This window comes from Carassius auratus, chromosome 14, assembly GCF_003368295.1.
Source record: "Carassius auratus strain Wakin chromosome 14, ASM336829v1, whole genome shotgun sequence".
Lineage (NCBI taxonomy): Eukaryota > Metazoa > Chordata > Actinopteri > Cypriniformes > Cyprinidae > Carassius > Carassius auratus.
The window spans coordinates 29204019-29220089 of NC_039256.1; the positions used below are offsets into that span (position 1 = coordinate 29204019).

Below are 16071 nucleotides of genomic sequence, written 5' to 3' on the forward strand. Positions count from 1 at the left end.
CGACCCTGTATTCCTGGTTTTATTTCATACAGTTTATGTTGTAATGTTTGTTCAGCCCTACTATTTCCAGTGCATACTAAAGAGCGTTCTCAATCCTCCTGTCAGAGGAATAATGCAAAGCGAGGACAGGACCTGGGGTGAGACACTCGTGCGACGCCTCAGCTGTCCCGCTTCCACCTCCAGATTGAGAGAGCAGTGGGAGCGATGATCAATAAAGCTGCTGATCAATCGTGCCCTCGCTTTTTCTTATTCAGCACTGAGGAACCCACTCCACTCTTGACGTAGCACTTCTTTTGCAAACTGAGCTTCCTGTCCTCATTATTGTAAAGCCAGAGGAGACTGCAGATCACTCCTCTGGAGGCTCAGAGAGGGGTGAGATCCATCACTCGCCCTGAGGACCTGACACTCAGGCTTTTGATGGGTTCTGGCCAGTGCTCTGTCACGAGAATGATTAACATGCTACCAAATACCCTTCACAACCTAACTAGACCTGCCACCTCTCATTCACAGGGTAATGCTCGGGAGTCATCACTTCTGCTGTGACATAATGACAAGATGAAGGTTTGCTGTGAAGTTTTATATAAAGTGCACAACAACAACTTACTGTGTGTTGACAGCTCTCTATTGCACTGATCAGTATATCTTTTCAGTTCAAAGTGTCTTGGTTAAAACTGTAAATGAAAAAAATAAAGAGAGAGAGAGAATGTGCATCTCATACCTCACACTCTTGCTAACAAATGTTCCAAAACTGTGGATGTTGCCATTGAAGACCTCTTTTTTAGTTCTGCATAGAATTTTTTAGTGTTAGCATTTTTAAAATCAAGCTTTTTTCACTTCAAAGAACCTGAAATGTAACTGAAAGGTTACATGTTCTTCATTGAACCATTAATGCCAATAAAGAACCTTTATTTTTTTAAGAGTGTAAGGGCATATTTCTGATATGAAATAAGAAAAAAAAAATCCACCCTGCAATTGAAGAAAATACCATAAAAAAATAACTTTTAAATGGTTTTCCCTTAAGAATATAAATGCCACCTCTAATGCATCAGCTGTTAAATATATCAATTAGCAACAATAAATGCCAACTTAAAATAAATATTAAAAACAATTAAAGTGATGATAATATGAGCATTATACTGACACCAGGTAAAATAATATCTGTAAATGTGATGAATCTCTTTGCTTATTAAATTACAGTCGGTTCTTTTCTTATTTCCCCTGAGGGCTGAATTTATCTACTTCTAATCTACTAGAATATATTCCACATAGAATATAATTAATTTAATTTAAATTAAAGTTTAAATTAATGTTTGATTGTGAAGCCGGTGTTTCTTGTTCTGTCAAATTTTTGTAACTTATCGTTTTGCTTAGATGTTTATGTCAATTTACCTCCTATCATATCTTTGACTTGTACTAGTGCTTTTTATTTTTGAAGTATGTTTAATCATAACACCTAATTTTTTTTTATTTATTATAAAGTCCATGAGACAGCATGGTCAATATGAGGACAAGCAAGAAAATAAATATAGTATGGAGAAAAGGATATAGTGTAAATTTTATGATCGGTAACAATTGTGAACTCTCTTTGCAAGTCGAGATTGTTGTGTGAGCTTCTGAAGCCATTATTTGGAGCACTGTGTAAACACAACCTGCAAACAATTCTGATGCCATGGAAACACCAATATTGGTTATGTCATGTCTGAAAAAGTTCTCGTTTTGTTCCATGTGGATTTGAATTAAGTTCAAAGATTCAATGCTAGTAGCAATGAGGAATTCAAAACTGGAATGCCAAAGAAAAATGTGAGGTCACTGGCAATCTTTATTATAGACATTTTTAAGATATTTAAGAGCCTATTATAATTCATAGTGTAAGTAAACACAATACATGTGTTATAATGAAAATTTTATTATATTTATTACACAATTTTTTTTTTAATTATTATTCTCATGAGCACTATTAATGATAGAATACAAAAAAATAATTATTTTGTTTTCAGCATGTCAAACTTAAAAGAAAAAGTGAAAAAGCAAAAAAGAAACTAAGCTTTTATGTAATTTTATAAACAGTGTTATTCATATTATGCATGATATTTTAACTTTTTATTTAACGTTTATTTTTGTAATTTATTATTAATATTTTTGAGACATAAAACATACTTGCATTAAGAATAGTTAAATATTTTAACAATTATTATGGTAGAATCTTGGAATAAAATCTGACTAGTGCTGTACTACAAATATTTTCCACTGAATCAAATGCTGGTTTTTGTAATACCATATTATATAAAAAATATATACTATATTATATTTTAATATTAAAATATAAAAAATCAGATATTTAAATTTTCCTTTTTTACTTCATATACAGTTTTGTCACTGGACAGATCGATAAAATCAACACTGGAAAGGAGAATGTTTCTGTGTGTAGAGCAGATCCCGGTTCCCCCTGTGAAACCCGAGCTGTGTGCATTGGTCCAGAATGCTTGGTTTTATTATGGAAGTCTTCAGTGGTGCCAGCTTCTTGCCATTCTATTGTGTCTTTAGAGAGGGAAAGGATTATGTGGACATGTTTAAAAAGCTGGGGAAACAACTCCCCTTTGCAAGATGCTTAAATGGCGGCCATAGAATGGGACCCTGCTTTTTTCTGCATTAGGGAACATTGGGCTTCACCCTTCAGGTTGCTCTAGTCACCTGGTGTCTTTGCCACCCAGCAGGACACGCTTTCATCTTTTGTTGTTGAGCAGGGAATGGGCGGCGTTTTGCCATGCAGCTGGTTGAGACCGCCGGTTCCCAAACCTCCCTTTACCCCATGCAGCCAAACCAAAATCCAATATTCAGCCGTCAAATATCACAGAAACAAACTTGTGCTGCATTAACAAACTTTGTGGAGAGCAATAATAACTGTAGAACACAATGGCAGCATTCGGTACACAATAGATCATTTTATATATATAAACACACACACACACACACACAAACACACACACACATACACATTTTGAATAACATGAATAAATAACATTTTAAAATATATTATAATATATGTTAAATTATTTAAAATTGTATACATTATTAAAAAAAATTCCATCATGTATATTTCAAATTATTGGCTATGCATTGTATGAAGAAAATTATATATTTTATCATTTATGAATTAAAATGGCAGTTTTTTTTATTTTATTTTTTATTGACAAAATTACAATTTGAAAATGACACAAAAATATGCTTTTCACTGACACTTGGGGTGAGAAAAAAATTTGGTAACACTTTACTTTAATCCTTTATGCATGATGCATTATAAAAATGGTTTGAATGCAATGATTATTATATTAAATTAAATTTATGCATTTAGCAGATGCTTTTATCCAAAGCAACTTACAGTGCATTCAGGCTATCAATGTTTAAAGATCATGTGTTCCCAGGGAATTGAATCCCCAACCTTGATAACGCAATGCTCTACCACTTGAGCTACAGGAACACTATGCATAACATTATGTTTGTAATGCACTTTATAATGTATTAGTACAATCTCACGAATAATTGTAACCACAGTTAATACATTAGAACACTTTCAATTCATCGTTACACTATGCATTTTAAATTCAGTTGTAACTATTTACGACAAGGTATAATCTATCACAACAAACATTATGAATAATTATAATGCATTATATCATTTAATAACCCTTAAAAATGCATTATACATAAAGGCTTTCAGTAAAGTGTTACCAGGCATATTTAGTATACCAGAACTGTGGTATAGATAAATATAAAATTAATATCATGCCACTTTTTGTGATGGGATTTTCATAGTTTTAGATGGTATAATAAAATGAAAAAGCATCCAAAGTTGAACATAACAATTGTGCCTGAAGTGTGTAAAGACTCACAGTACCATATTTAACAGCAACAAGCTCTATAGGGATGCAGAGTGTGGGACTCTTTATTGGATAAGTGGAGTTTCTTTGTGCTTTTGAACTGCAGATAGCCCGTAGGGATCTTAATCACTGGCTTTCGGAGGTAACCAGTGTTCAGAGGCAAAGGATAAAGAAGCCGCAGCCATTCAAGGAGCTGTTGATCTAGACCTCATTGTTCTCACCACTATGGCTTGGGTAAGCAAGGTAAATAAATGGCAAACTAAAGGCGGTGCTTCACAGCGAAGCGGGCTCTGTGGGGGGTTCACAGACCGAGGCCTGAGCCTCTATTATGAGCGCCAGTGCCACTCGCACCTATAAGTGCTGCATGTCCCCGCTGTCCCTCGCCAGACGTCGACTGACACGCGGGCTCCAGCGTGGAAAGCTGCACAATTAGCACTGTACTCCCCTGACAGGAGCACCTGGAGGAATACAGCTCAAAAACTGCTTATCATGATCCTTAGACCATTTAGAAATAAGAGGCTTTTATCTGAACCATATACAAAGTAGTTTTTAATGTCATTGCATTAAACAAACTAAGTTTCCTCTGCAAAACTGACTCGACAATTAAGTGGCTCATCTTTGATCAACTGGACTTTAGCTCATTTTTATTGGATGTGAAGTCGTTGTATTTTTCTATTATTTATACACAATAGTTTTCATTCATATTTTTGAATTCAATTGTATACTGTATGTTACATTTTAATTTTACTTGAATGTATTTTAGTTAGGTGCCAGGCTAATATTTCTAACTTTGTTTAAATTTTCCAGTTTATTTAGCCTAAGCTTCAGTTCATAAACATGTTTTTCAAAGTTTTAATTTTAGTTAACAATAATAACCCTGGTATGAAGTCAGTTCTCCTCAAGATCTTACAGGAGTAACCAAAGGTGCAGTTCTTAATTTAACAAAATGTTTCAATTTAAAAAAAAAAAAATGCTGCTCTTGAGAATGTTTTTATTCATCAAAGAATCCTGAAAAAAAAGTATTATGGTTTTTACAAAAAATATTAAGCACCGCTTAAGTTTCCAACATTGATAATAATCAGAAATGTTTCTTGAGCAGCAAATCAGCATATTAGAATGATTTCTGAAAAATTATGTGACACTGAAGACTGGAGCAATGATGCTTAAAAATACACCTTTGTTCACAATTGCATATAAATTTGTCAGGAATAAATAATAAATGAATAAATAAATGCAGCTTTGTTGAGAAGGGATTTTTAATAGTAGTAGGCCTATAACAAAACAAAACATCATAAAGTTAATGTAAGATTTATGTCTTAAGTGTCTAAATACTTTGGGGTCCCTGTATGTAGACAGGCTACAGGTTCATATGAATTGCATTTGTTTCATGGATTATATTTCATCAAAACTGCATTCAGCTCTTAGCAAGTTGAGGAACAAGCACAAATGTCATTAGTCTTGCTTTAGGCAGCTTCTATCATATCACTCCTTCTATCATATCACCATTTAAAGAGATTACGATGCTACCTGTGGGGGTTGAGAATGTGGCTAGTATATAGTTATGAGTCCTTTATTTGTTAATTACATTACCGAACCAATGTCAGGGGACTATGCTGTGCCAGCTGGTGCTGGTGCCAGAGTGGTGAAAATCACAAACATGAGTGCCAGGAAGAAATCATGTGAGCACAGATAGGCATATGCACTGGCATGCTTGAAGTGCAGCTAAAAATAGCTAATGGTATGTGAAGACATCTGGACATATTAAGGCTGATTTAGAATTGCAAACACAGCAAGTTGTAAACATTTTAAAACCGTTGCAAAGCTAATTTGCCAAGTTTTAACAAAGCTTTCGAAAATCTTCAAATGTGGAAAAGAAGCTGATCTTTGAAACAATGAAACAGATGCAAATGAAAACCCTCCACAGATGGCAGAGAAATAAAAAGCTATTCACCTTTACACAAAACCATCTAACTGAGAACAAACTGACTAAGAAACGACAATTTTACTTGAACATAATGTTCCTGAAGTGTGTAAAATTGGTAAATGTTTGAGGTGTATATACATATATATATATTCATATATAGTCCAGCTTTAGTTACTGATTAAATGTAACGTGGATTACACAATAAGATTGCAAACATTAAGTACTCAGATTGCATTACAAATATTTTTTAGCTTATTACATGCATATTACTCACACAATAGCAATAACGTATTCATAATTTATTGATTATATAGATTTCATCTTTTAAATTTTCCTTTCGCTTATATACATTCAGAACGTCTTTGTATTTTCATATCAATGTGGCACAAGATTATCCTATTTAATTCAATGTGATAAACATGTTAGGTGAAAAAAAGCAATCTAAAAGCAATCAAAAAGTAGTCTGAGTATGTTACCTAAAATGTGAAATGCAATCATTTTTATCTTGTAATTTTAACTCAGTAATGGACTATGATTTGTAAGTAATGCTGACCCTTTACATTCAACTGACTGTAAGTAACCTTGCAACTACATGTCAACTAACTCATAGCAGACTATTAGTAGACTGTTCGGATAGGGTTAGCAGAATAAGTAGTTGCAAACTTAAAGTAGAATGTCTAAGGTGGACTATCGAATAAAGTGTTACTTATATGAGTTATTAAATTAGAATGCATACATTTGACAAACATGATTTCAGGAACTGCTTTGTGTCTATGTGCTGTGCAACAAGTTTGTTTTACATACAAATGATCCATCTGTACATAATTCCACAGTCAGAACTCCCCGAGACCTCAGACAGATTGATTCAAACCGGTCATCTGCAAGAATTAGTACAAACGTCCTCAATATCTTTTGAATTAGAGTTTAAATAAAACGAAGAAAAGAGAATCATTTGCACACATGAACTGACACAAATGCTCATTGAACCCTCCATAATAAGGGTTTGCACGGGTGACAGAGGCTCCGCTCACCTCACACGCTCATTTTAGCTGAGTAAAAAAAAAATAGAAAGAGCTTTGTTTGACACAACAAAAGTCGTCTCTGGAAATTATGAAAATGCACAAAAAAGGGAGTTTCCTTCTCTTCCAATACACCATCAATCATTCCCAACTCTCAGTGTCCATTCCAATGCAATCTGTGGGCATTCGGGAGTGGAGATGTCAGTCAAAATCCATGTTCTGTTCATCTGTCACTTTAAGAGTAATTGCCCTGTCTGTCTACTTTTGCATTCTCTTTGACAACTTTTTAATATGTCAACTCTGAAAGAATGAAAAAATGAAAAGCCCACCTTGTTACACGCCATCTGCATTTGCTCCCCTACAACGCAGAATCGGCGCAAGTCCAGGGGGAGGCCGTTCGCCCCAAAGCCCGCCTGCCCGCTCGCCTTTGGCCGAGTGTCACACGGCCCATTGAGAGGATTTATGCTTGTGTACTTTATTTTGTTTTGTATAAACAACGGCGCTACGCACTACCTTTATCGGCCATGGCGCGTTCTGATTATTCCTCCCTAAAGTCCTCCCATCTGTCCCCGATTCTGCAGCCCGAGTCTCTTTCAGAGGCCTGACAGGGAGTAGCACTGGAAAAAAAGTAAACTGGTAGGGGGCCCTCATTTCACACCAACCCTCGATTGTGCCCTTCCGAAGCAAAGCACTCTTCTATAGCTTTTTGATAGGCTTTCAATCCCAGCCCCACTGACAAGGTTTTCTTTAGGAGGAGTAGGAGTTGTGGCTTTTTTTGGCTCTGGGGTAGGGGGGGCTTACCGCAGAGACTTAAGGGAGAGCAGAGGTGATTTCTTCGGGGAGGGGGGCTGCCGGTGGAAAGGAAAAACTGCAGCAGATGGGGCTGATTGTGCTCTCTACGCAAATTAAGGAGAGAGACATCTGCAGCCGCAACATACTGGTGGTCCGAGGCAATTAAGGCAGGGGTACGAGGCGAAGGAGGGGGGAGAGCAGGACAGAGGAAAAGACAGTCCTGCCTGCCGGTGCATAGAGATGAAGTCAGGCTCACATTACAATGAGCCGGGCTACAATAGAGGGAGCCGTCCAAGTGGAGAGGGTGGGGGGCGAGCGGGGGGTTGAAGATTAATGTACGGAGAAGCCGGCAACAACACTTTGTGCAGCCAAAATAAGAGGTGGGGCCTTCGGGGCTGAATTGAGCCCGAGTTATAAAGTGTGTCCTTTTCTGCTGTCTTCCCCATTCGAGGCCTGAGGTCATTTACAGAGGTGACAGCTTAGACGTGCACTGTTGTGGATTTAATGTGGAGCGTTTTTGCCCATTTTTCTCCCCACCCGTCCCCCCTTCAGCTCTGGAGAGGTGACGTGACAAAGCGGGGTCATCCCCGGGATTAGACCCCTTTAACGTTGCCTTTATTTATCGACTGGGTGCTGAGGGGGAAATTCGGGCCGAGGGAAGAATGCCGGCGTGGTGTTTACAGGCTCATCCCTCCAGGGATATATGTGTGCAACAATGCCATCCGCATGCAGATTTGCATAACTCGGGCGCATCTAAACAAGCTCAAGTTGTTTTAAATAACTGGGGCAACTAACAGGATACAATTGTTTTGTTGGGGAGGTTCGGTCTTCGAATAACTAAAGATGAATTGTACTCATTAGCGTGCACGCATGACGTGATCATGAAGAATGTGTAGGTGCTCTGATACTTTCACATATGATTAATGAACAAATTCACTTATTTGATTGTTGACGTGCAGTTGCACAAGAAATTGTGATGAAATGACATCACGCTCTAATGCTTGTTTTTTTTTTTTATCAAAATTATGAAAATGTATCTTGTTTATAAAGACTTTTACAACAAAATACTATTTAATGTTTAATTAAATGTGTTACTTGCAGTTTCTTTGTAATAATTTTTTGAAACTAGTAACTTATGATAAAATATTTAAGAAAAGAAAAATAGGTTGTGTCGTGCCGTATTAATCTTCTATTGGTCACATGTCTTTACCGAACTACCACCAAACTTGAACTTTGAAACAAAGCAAATTCTGACACTTCTTCACAAGAACTTGCATTTTTACCATAATTTGCATGCATATGAATGAAAACGAGTGGAGTGAAAAGTGTAGTTTCACCCCTGCTTTATACATGTTACATTGACTTCGTAAATTGCATTATTTTTATGTGCATTCTGTATTTGTTATCATCAAATTGTTTGCCAAAAAAAATCATGTGAGATAATGAGTAGTCAGTCAGAACCCTAATAAAAGCAGTTTTAATTGACATCCAGGTCTTCTGCCATATTTCTATCACATGACCAAGTACTGCTTCATTTATTTCATGAATACCTTATCAGACACTTTTACTCACAGAAGTCAATCATTATTTCTGACATTATTGTTTTTTTCTACAGTGTCCCTGGTATCTGAAAACTTTTGCACAATGCTACATCCACACCAATAGGTGCCAGGATAATTCCAAGGTTTTTATTTTCGTTTGTTTGTATGCTTCTTTTTTGTTTGTTTTTTTAAGATAAGTCTATATTTACAAAATCGTATGGCCATTTTCCACAAGTTGGTATGATTCTTTAGGGTCTTAATGAAAAGTCTATAACATACCTTGGTTAAAATGTCTCAATGGCATTGTAAAACATCACCCTTTTTACATTTTCAAAAACAGCTCTGTTCCCAGAGCCATTAGACTGCATGTTCCTTTAAATGCTAATGAGCTCTGCTAACCCCGCCCCTCTTTTCCATGGGGTGGCAAGCAGTTCTCTCAGACTGTTAACTTTAAGCCACAGAACTGCTAACTATGACATTATCAGAAAAGGCGATTTGCAACAATTAATAAAAAAATAAAAAATAAAACTTCTCCTGGAAGTGAATCTGGATCAAGAATGATTCATGCGAGCATAGATGCATTTAGGTAGATCGGGGGTCACATTCCCTTCAAAAACAAATGTAATACACTGCATATTTAGCGGCTCAGATTTTAGTAGTAAACTGCTATGTTCATTATTACATCCAACAACAAAACACCTCGATCGCTTAGGCGACAATCTTGTCTACATCTGCTCCGGCTTTGAAAACTGTTTACAGCTCACTCAGGGCGGGTCTATGCTAAAACGGAGGTGTCAGTCAACAATCGTGGGAGGGGCCTGAGTAAAGCTACATCACTCTGCCAAGAACCTGTGAATGACTTGATCTGAGAAAGTGCTTATGATTTGTGGGGATTTAAAAAAGCATTGGGTGGATTTTTATCATCATAGGGTGGTTGTGTACACACAGTGCCAACACACATTTAAGTTCAAACATCATGTAAAAGTGAATTTTGCATCTGATGTCCCCTTTAAGCTACAAACTCGATCATAATGCTCAATGTTTCCAACTGACATGCATTCTGAGGTGCAGCTTGTCATATTAAAGGAGTGTTTTCACTAGAAAGCAGTAAACCGGTTACCTCATGTGAATATGTTCATAGATATTTCATTTGTAAACAACTTTTTCACTTATTTCTGTTAATGTCACTAGCGAGCTAATCCAATAGTACTGACAGTGTTGCATAAACATGCCTGAAAACGCAAAATCAGAGGAACAGACAAAGGATTCTATTGAGTGAGCCATTTACGCTGGAACCCTTCCGATTAATTTAAACTTAAACTCGATTCACTAGCGAAAACAGATCAAACGAGACTTTCATTTTCTACATAGCTTGTAATGATTTTAAAAAGCACTTAGTGATAGGTAAAGCGAAGCTTTTCGAAACTGGAATGTGGAAAACCAAACAGTTGCTGGTCCACGGTGACTTTCAGATTATTTTTTGCTACTATCAAATTCAATGTGGATTAGCAACTGTTTGGTTACCCACATTCCTCAAACTATCTTCTTTTGTGTTCAACACAAGAAAGAAATTAATACAGGTTTAGGACAACGTGACCATGAGTAAATAATGACAGAAATGAAATTTTAGGGTGATCTATCCCCTGACAGTAATGACAGTACAGTAATGATGGCTGCATGTTTAATAAGCCTGCTGTCCCTTTAAGACGTGCATTTATCTAATACACAGGCACTTATACATTTTTCTTTCAATTGTTTACTTTTATTTTTAGACATTATCAACTTGAGTCTACATGTAAACCTTGTGTGTTTTGCCAGTATTAGCGCAAAAGATAGCTTCGTTCAATAATCAGGCGCTGTTTGACAGGTTTTAGCACGTGAAAAAGCACAGGTCAGACCAGCACGCAAATGAAACATTTAAAAGCACATGCAGATAATGAAAGAGTAACTCTAGCGCTGAGTTAACACAGCTGTGAATGCATGTGGTGTTGTTCAGTATATGACGTAGGCACCAGAACTGCAACTGATAACATGTGCTTTGCAGCACGAAACTACAATATTTCTTCAAAAGCAGATCGTGGAGACATTTTTATCGTCCCCGATCAAAAATCTTCATATTGCACACCATGTTTCTTTTTGTTTGTTTTTTTAGCAATTTTAGATGTGTTGCCAGGTTAACAATTTTTTTTGTTTTAATTAACACCTGAAGGACAGGTGGAACAGCACTTCGAATAGTTTCTCTTGTCTAGATCAACTTTGAATAAAGAGAGATTGAGACATATTTTTGGGTAATTTAGCTAACAGGAAACAAATGAGTTACATATAAGTTATATTTTGCTATATTCTCTTTGGAGTAGTCAAACAATCCAAAGAAAACATCTTTAAAACTGCTGCAGTATGTTGTTGGTTTTACATAGGCTAATCAAAACTGTGTCATTATTGTTGTCTGCCTTTATGTCCCCACCAAGACTTATGGACCCCATTGTATTTTGTTGTTATGATTACTAGTGTCGCCCAAAATCAGTCCGACTGTACTCCAGGGTCATATTAAACGAGTGTTAAGGGTTTGGTTTGTGACCATCTGATTTAAATCCTAATTGCCAGGCCAAAGGACAACTATAATGGCGGTCATCCGAGAGGCTCCCTTGTATTTGATGCAATGCTACTCAGACAAAAGTCCCAATTACACCCAATTGTCCTGAGGCTCGGAAACAGGGAGCGCGTCCTCGAGACTGAAACGAGATCCTGTTCTGCGGTAAGCCTGCGGTTTTTTTCACCTTTTTCTAGCTTCTACCTCTCTATTGGGTCAGATACCCCGAGTGTGAAGCTTACTCCAAAAACACTGTTAAATGGGTGTAGAGTCCCCCTTCAGATTCACACTGAAGGAGTCTGCTTTCAAAGACACACTAGAGGATCCTTTTGAAGAACGAGCGGCCCGAGGTTACTCATCCATGGACTCAATGAATCCTTTCAGAGTGGGGTACTCATACACAGACAGACTCAACAATAAGTGTTTGCTCACAAGAGGGTCCCCAGTGCAAGAAGACCGAGCCGTGCCATCACTCCACAACTGTCCATCATCTCAACATTAGCTTTCAAAGAGAAAGAAACACTTGAAAAGTTGAGACTAGTCGAGCATTCGAATGGTTCGACTTCATTGCATCTAGATATAGAGATATTACCGTGATTTCTCGGTCACATGAGCATTAGATTGACAACAAATCCTCATATAATCAGCTTTTTTGTACAGAAGGAAGTACAGAAGTGACACGTTGGAACAAAGGCTCACTAAGGATCTTCTAGACTCCAACATTGTTGGGCTTGTGGCCCGAGCAGCTTGCATACAACTTCATGATTTAGAGCTTTTTTTGTCCTCTTGTACTCGATGAAGGACTAAAACCCTGAGGATATTTTTCCTCCTGCTTTTGGAGGAGCTGAGGTTTCTTATAATTGTTCACTGAAGTGAATCAGCCACCACAAAACACTGCAGCACATTGAGAGCCCTAGCAGAGGGCACAGGGAAGGTGACGAATTGGCAGTGAGAATGAACTTAATCCCCTAAGCTCTTGTCGGGGCTTGTCTTTGCTGTCCCTTCTTCCCTAGAAAAGACCCCCAAAGTACAAAGCATCTCAAACAAGAGCTCCCACTCCCAGCCTGCTGAATGCTCACTAAAAAATACAAAATAAAAATTGATTTTCAGATTTGGAAGAGGCAACATTAGAAAAGCAACGCTAGAAAAGACTGTCAAAGCTTAACATGCATAATATATAAATACTTCCACAAACACAACACAAAATAGCTCCAGGAATAATAATAAAATAATAATAATAAAAAAAAATAAACTTCAACAGATGAAAGAGGTAGCCTTCAGATGTAACAATAAATGTTGATCATCAACCTCAAAAAGGTTTACCATCTCTGGGACATGTTTAAATATAGTTAAGAACCCTGCTTTCTGTGATTTAGTAAAACCAATAACAGGAAAATATATATCAATATAGACAAAATATTAATATTTGTAAAGATAGAAATAAATAAAATAAAAAATAAAATTAAATAAAAAATAAAATTAAATTAAATTAAATGTTACTAGGATTGCAAATGAAGCATAAATTAAGCTTACTCAATATTGGTGAGCTAGTTTTAGACCAAATAATGGTCTGTAGTTATTGATAAAATAAGGGTCACACTTTATTTTAAGGTCCAATTCTCACTATTAACTATGACTTTTGCATCAATATCTAATTTGCTGCTTATTAATGCTTAGTAGGGTAGTTGTTAAATTCAGGATAAAGGGATCTACAATGAATGCAGAATAAGGCATTAAAATGTGCTAACAAACAGGCAATATGCTTAAATATGCAAGCTAGTTAATAGTGAGAATTGGTCTTTAAAATAAAATGTTACCAAAATGAGTTACGGCAATAATTTAGTAAACCATACCTAATAATTCTTGTAACAAATACATGAGATTTGTGTTTCTAATGGTAGAAATAAATAAAATCAGAGGTCATGGTAAGTGCCTGATATTGGATATTGCCAAATCTTTGTCAGGCATTTGATTTATAGAGGAGCATTCAAATATCACAAAGATTGACTATTCCATGAAATTGGTGACATTTAATTGTTAGTATTCTCATAAAAGAGCTCAGTGTCTCCCAGCTTCATGAAAACCCAGCTTCAGCTTTTAGTTATGCAGGAAAATGACCTTCAAAACCTTTTACATAAGCCATTTATGAAGTACACAATCGAATCCATATCATCAGACATCATGATGACAATACATTTTTTTCCATTTACCTAAAGGGAACAGATAATTGCTACAAATAACCCCATATTTGACTGATTTGGACATAAAGAGAGAGATTATCTTAAAGGAAATGAGAGGCATCTCCATGACAAGGTGACTTCGGAGGTGAAAGCATGGATAATAAGATTACTCTTAAAGAAGACACTTTTGATTGACTGATCCTCGGCCAGGCTCATAACCAAACATAATCCTGTTTTACTCCTTCACCACACCCAAAGCCTATTAATATAGTCATTTTACCCTAAATATTTTATAATACAACAACCATCTTGATAATTTACGCACTTGCATTCAATTTTACACACAGGGATTCCTTATAAACAGGTGAAAATCTCAATGAGCTAAAACACAATTAAATTAAAAACACTGACGTGCACATGAGCGAAACCCATCAAGATGCAAGGATTTTTATGCTATCGCTCATAATTAGAAAAGCATGTGTTTTGCAAATAAAAGTATCTGACAGCGATGGAAAACCAAAATCCACTGTAGCATTAAATAAAATAGAGTTGTATAAAGAAGGAGTAATGAATTCAGTACAGTTGCAATGTTTCATATCTGGATGATCGGTTTCAAAAAGAGGCTCATAAACAAATTATACTTTATTTAATGCATAGAAATGGTTATTAAAACACAAAGAACCAAAGAATAAAAAAATCAGGGTAAGAACAGATTTATTTTGTTATGAACTTTATAGATGCCTTTAATAAATGCCTGTGAAGAGGCGTGAAACCTTTAGATTGTCAGGACATCGTGTGCTGAATCTATACTGCCCTCTACTGTTACAGTCCCAACTGCTTTCATCCTTCTGATAATGCTCCTTCACTGGGAAATATGAGAATGATTCAAATAGTCCATATAAATAAATTAATAAATATAATACACTGTATACATTTAAAAGATAAAGTGAAATGCACTCATACAGTAGTCATTTAATCAGTCTGCAGTCCAGGGATATCAATCGAAATGTTTTCACTGCTAATAAGAAAACCGATTACGTATTACACACTGCACATGCATTTCTTACTGTTATACTAAACATTTAACATTACTTGGCCAAGAATTTTTATTTTTTTTTTTTTTACGAAAAGGAACTGAAATGTGATTTCCTCTTTAGGTACAAATAATACAACAATAAAATTTAATAACTATTAAAAAAACAGGATTTTTTTTTTTTATGCTGAGAGGTCGGTCTGTTTTAGTGTAACAAGTCAACAACACATGCACAAGCCACAACAGATTCAGCCGATTTATACAAAACAGTTCTAGCACAGATTCACTGATTTGAGTTTCAGTGACTGCTTTGGCACAATACTTCACGTTAATAAACCGACGGATTTAATACTGGATTCTTACAAGCCCATTTCAACACATGGCGATATTTAAGAACAGCAATTTCAAGTTCCAAAGCAAATCGAGCTTGAGATTGATCTCAGGTGAGGTTCTCACGCTGCTCTTCAGACTCGGGATTCTTGCAGAACATCGTGGAGAGTTCCTGTAACAGCAGTTCCTGTTGAGGACTGCATGATCTGTGGGACCTGAGTCTACCTGGGACGTGCAGAGAGTCCTCCTGGCCCAGGGTGTCTATTGATTCTCCAGAGGATAAGAGAGAGTGCACTGGCTTTGACCCAACCATGCGATCCAGGGAGGCGGCCTTCCTCTGTCCGAGGCTGACGGGGCGTGCTGGCACCTCCTGTGTCTCTGCGGGAGCGCTGGACAGGAAACTAGTTTCCAAAGATTTGAGCACCTGCAGACCGAAGTCGCCCACCTCCTCGTACAAAGGCTCGGGGCTTTTAATGCGCTCCTCAAACGAGTCCTGCTGCACCTTCATGGGCTGAGCAGGAAAACAAAAAAGACAATGGCCAGACATAGCAGGAGGTCAGAAAGATTTCAGATTCCAGCACTTAATTACACTGGTCTTTAAGTCTTTAAACCAATAACACATGACAGGCCTTCCTTTACAGTAACGCCACCACAGTTATGAAATAATAAAAAAAAGATTGAATTTTAATTAAAACAACATTAACATTATAAGAAAACGTAATATTATTAATAAATAAATCTAGTGATAATCATATTAACCTTTTATCAAAAATAGTCATTTGAA

At 36.6% G+C, this 16071-nt stretch overlaps 1 protein-coding gene across 3 annotated transcripts in view; it reads right to left on the bottom strand.

The window, feature by feature from the left end:
- Positions 1-14553: 14553 nt before the first annotated feature.
- LOC113114249 (arf-GAP with Rho-GAP domain, ANK repeat and PH domain-containing protein 3-like) overlaps positions 14554-16071 on the bottom strand; it is a 33123-nt gene continuing 31605 nt past the window's right edge. For all 3 annotated transcript variants that reach the window (XM_026281116.1, XM_026281117.1, XM_026281115.1), the window contains exon 34: positions 14554-15798. In XM_026281116.1, coding sequence (XP_026136901.1) covers positions 15397-15798 — 402 coding nt within the window. In that variant the 3' untranslated portion in view covers positions 14554-15396. The remainder of the gene's footprint in view (positions 15799-16071) is intronic.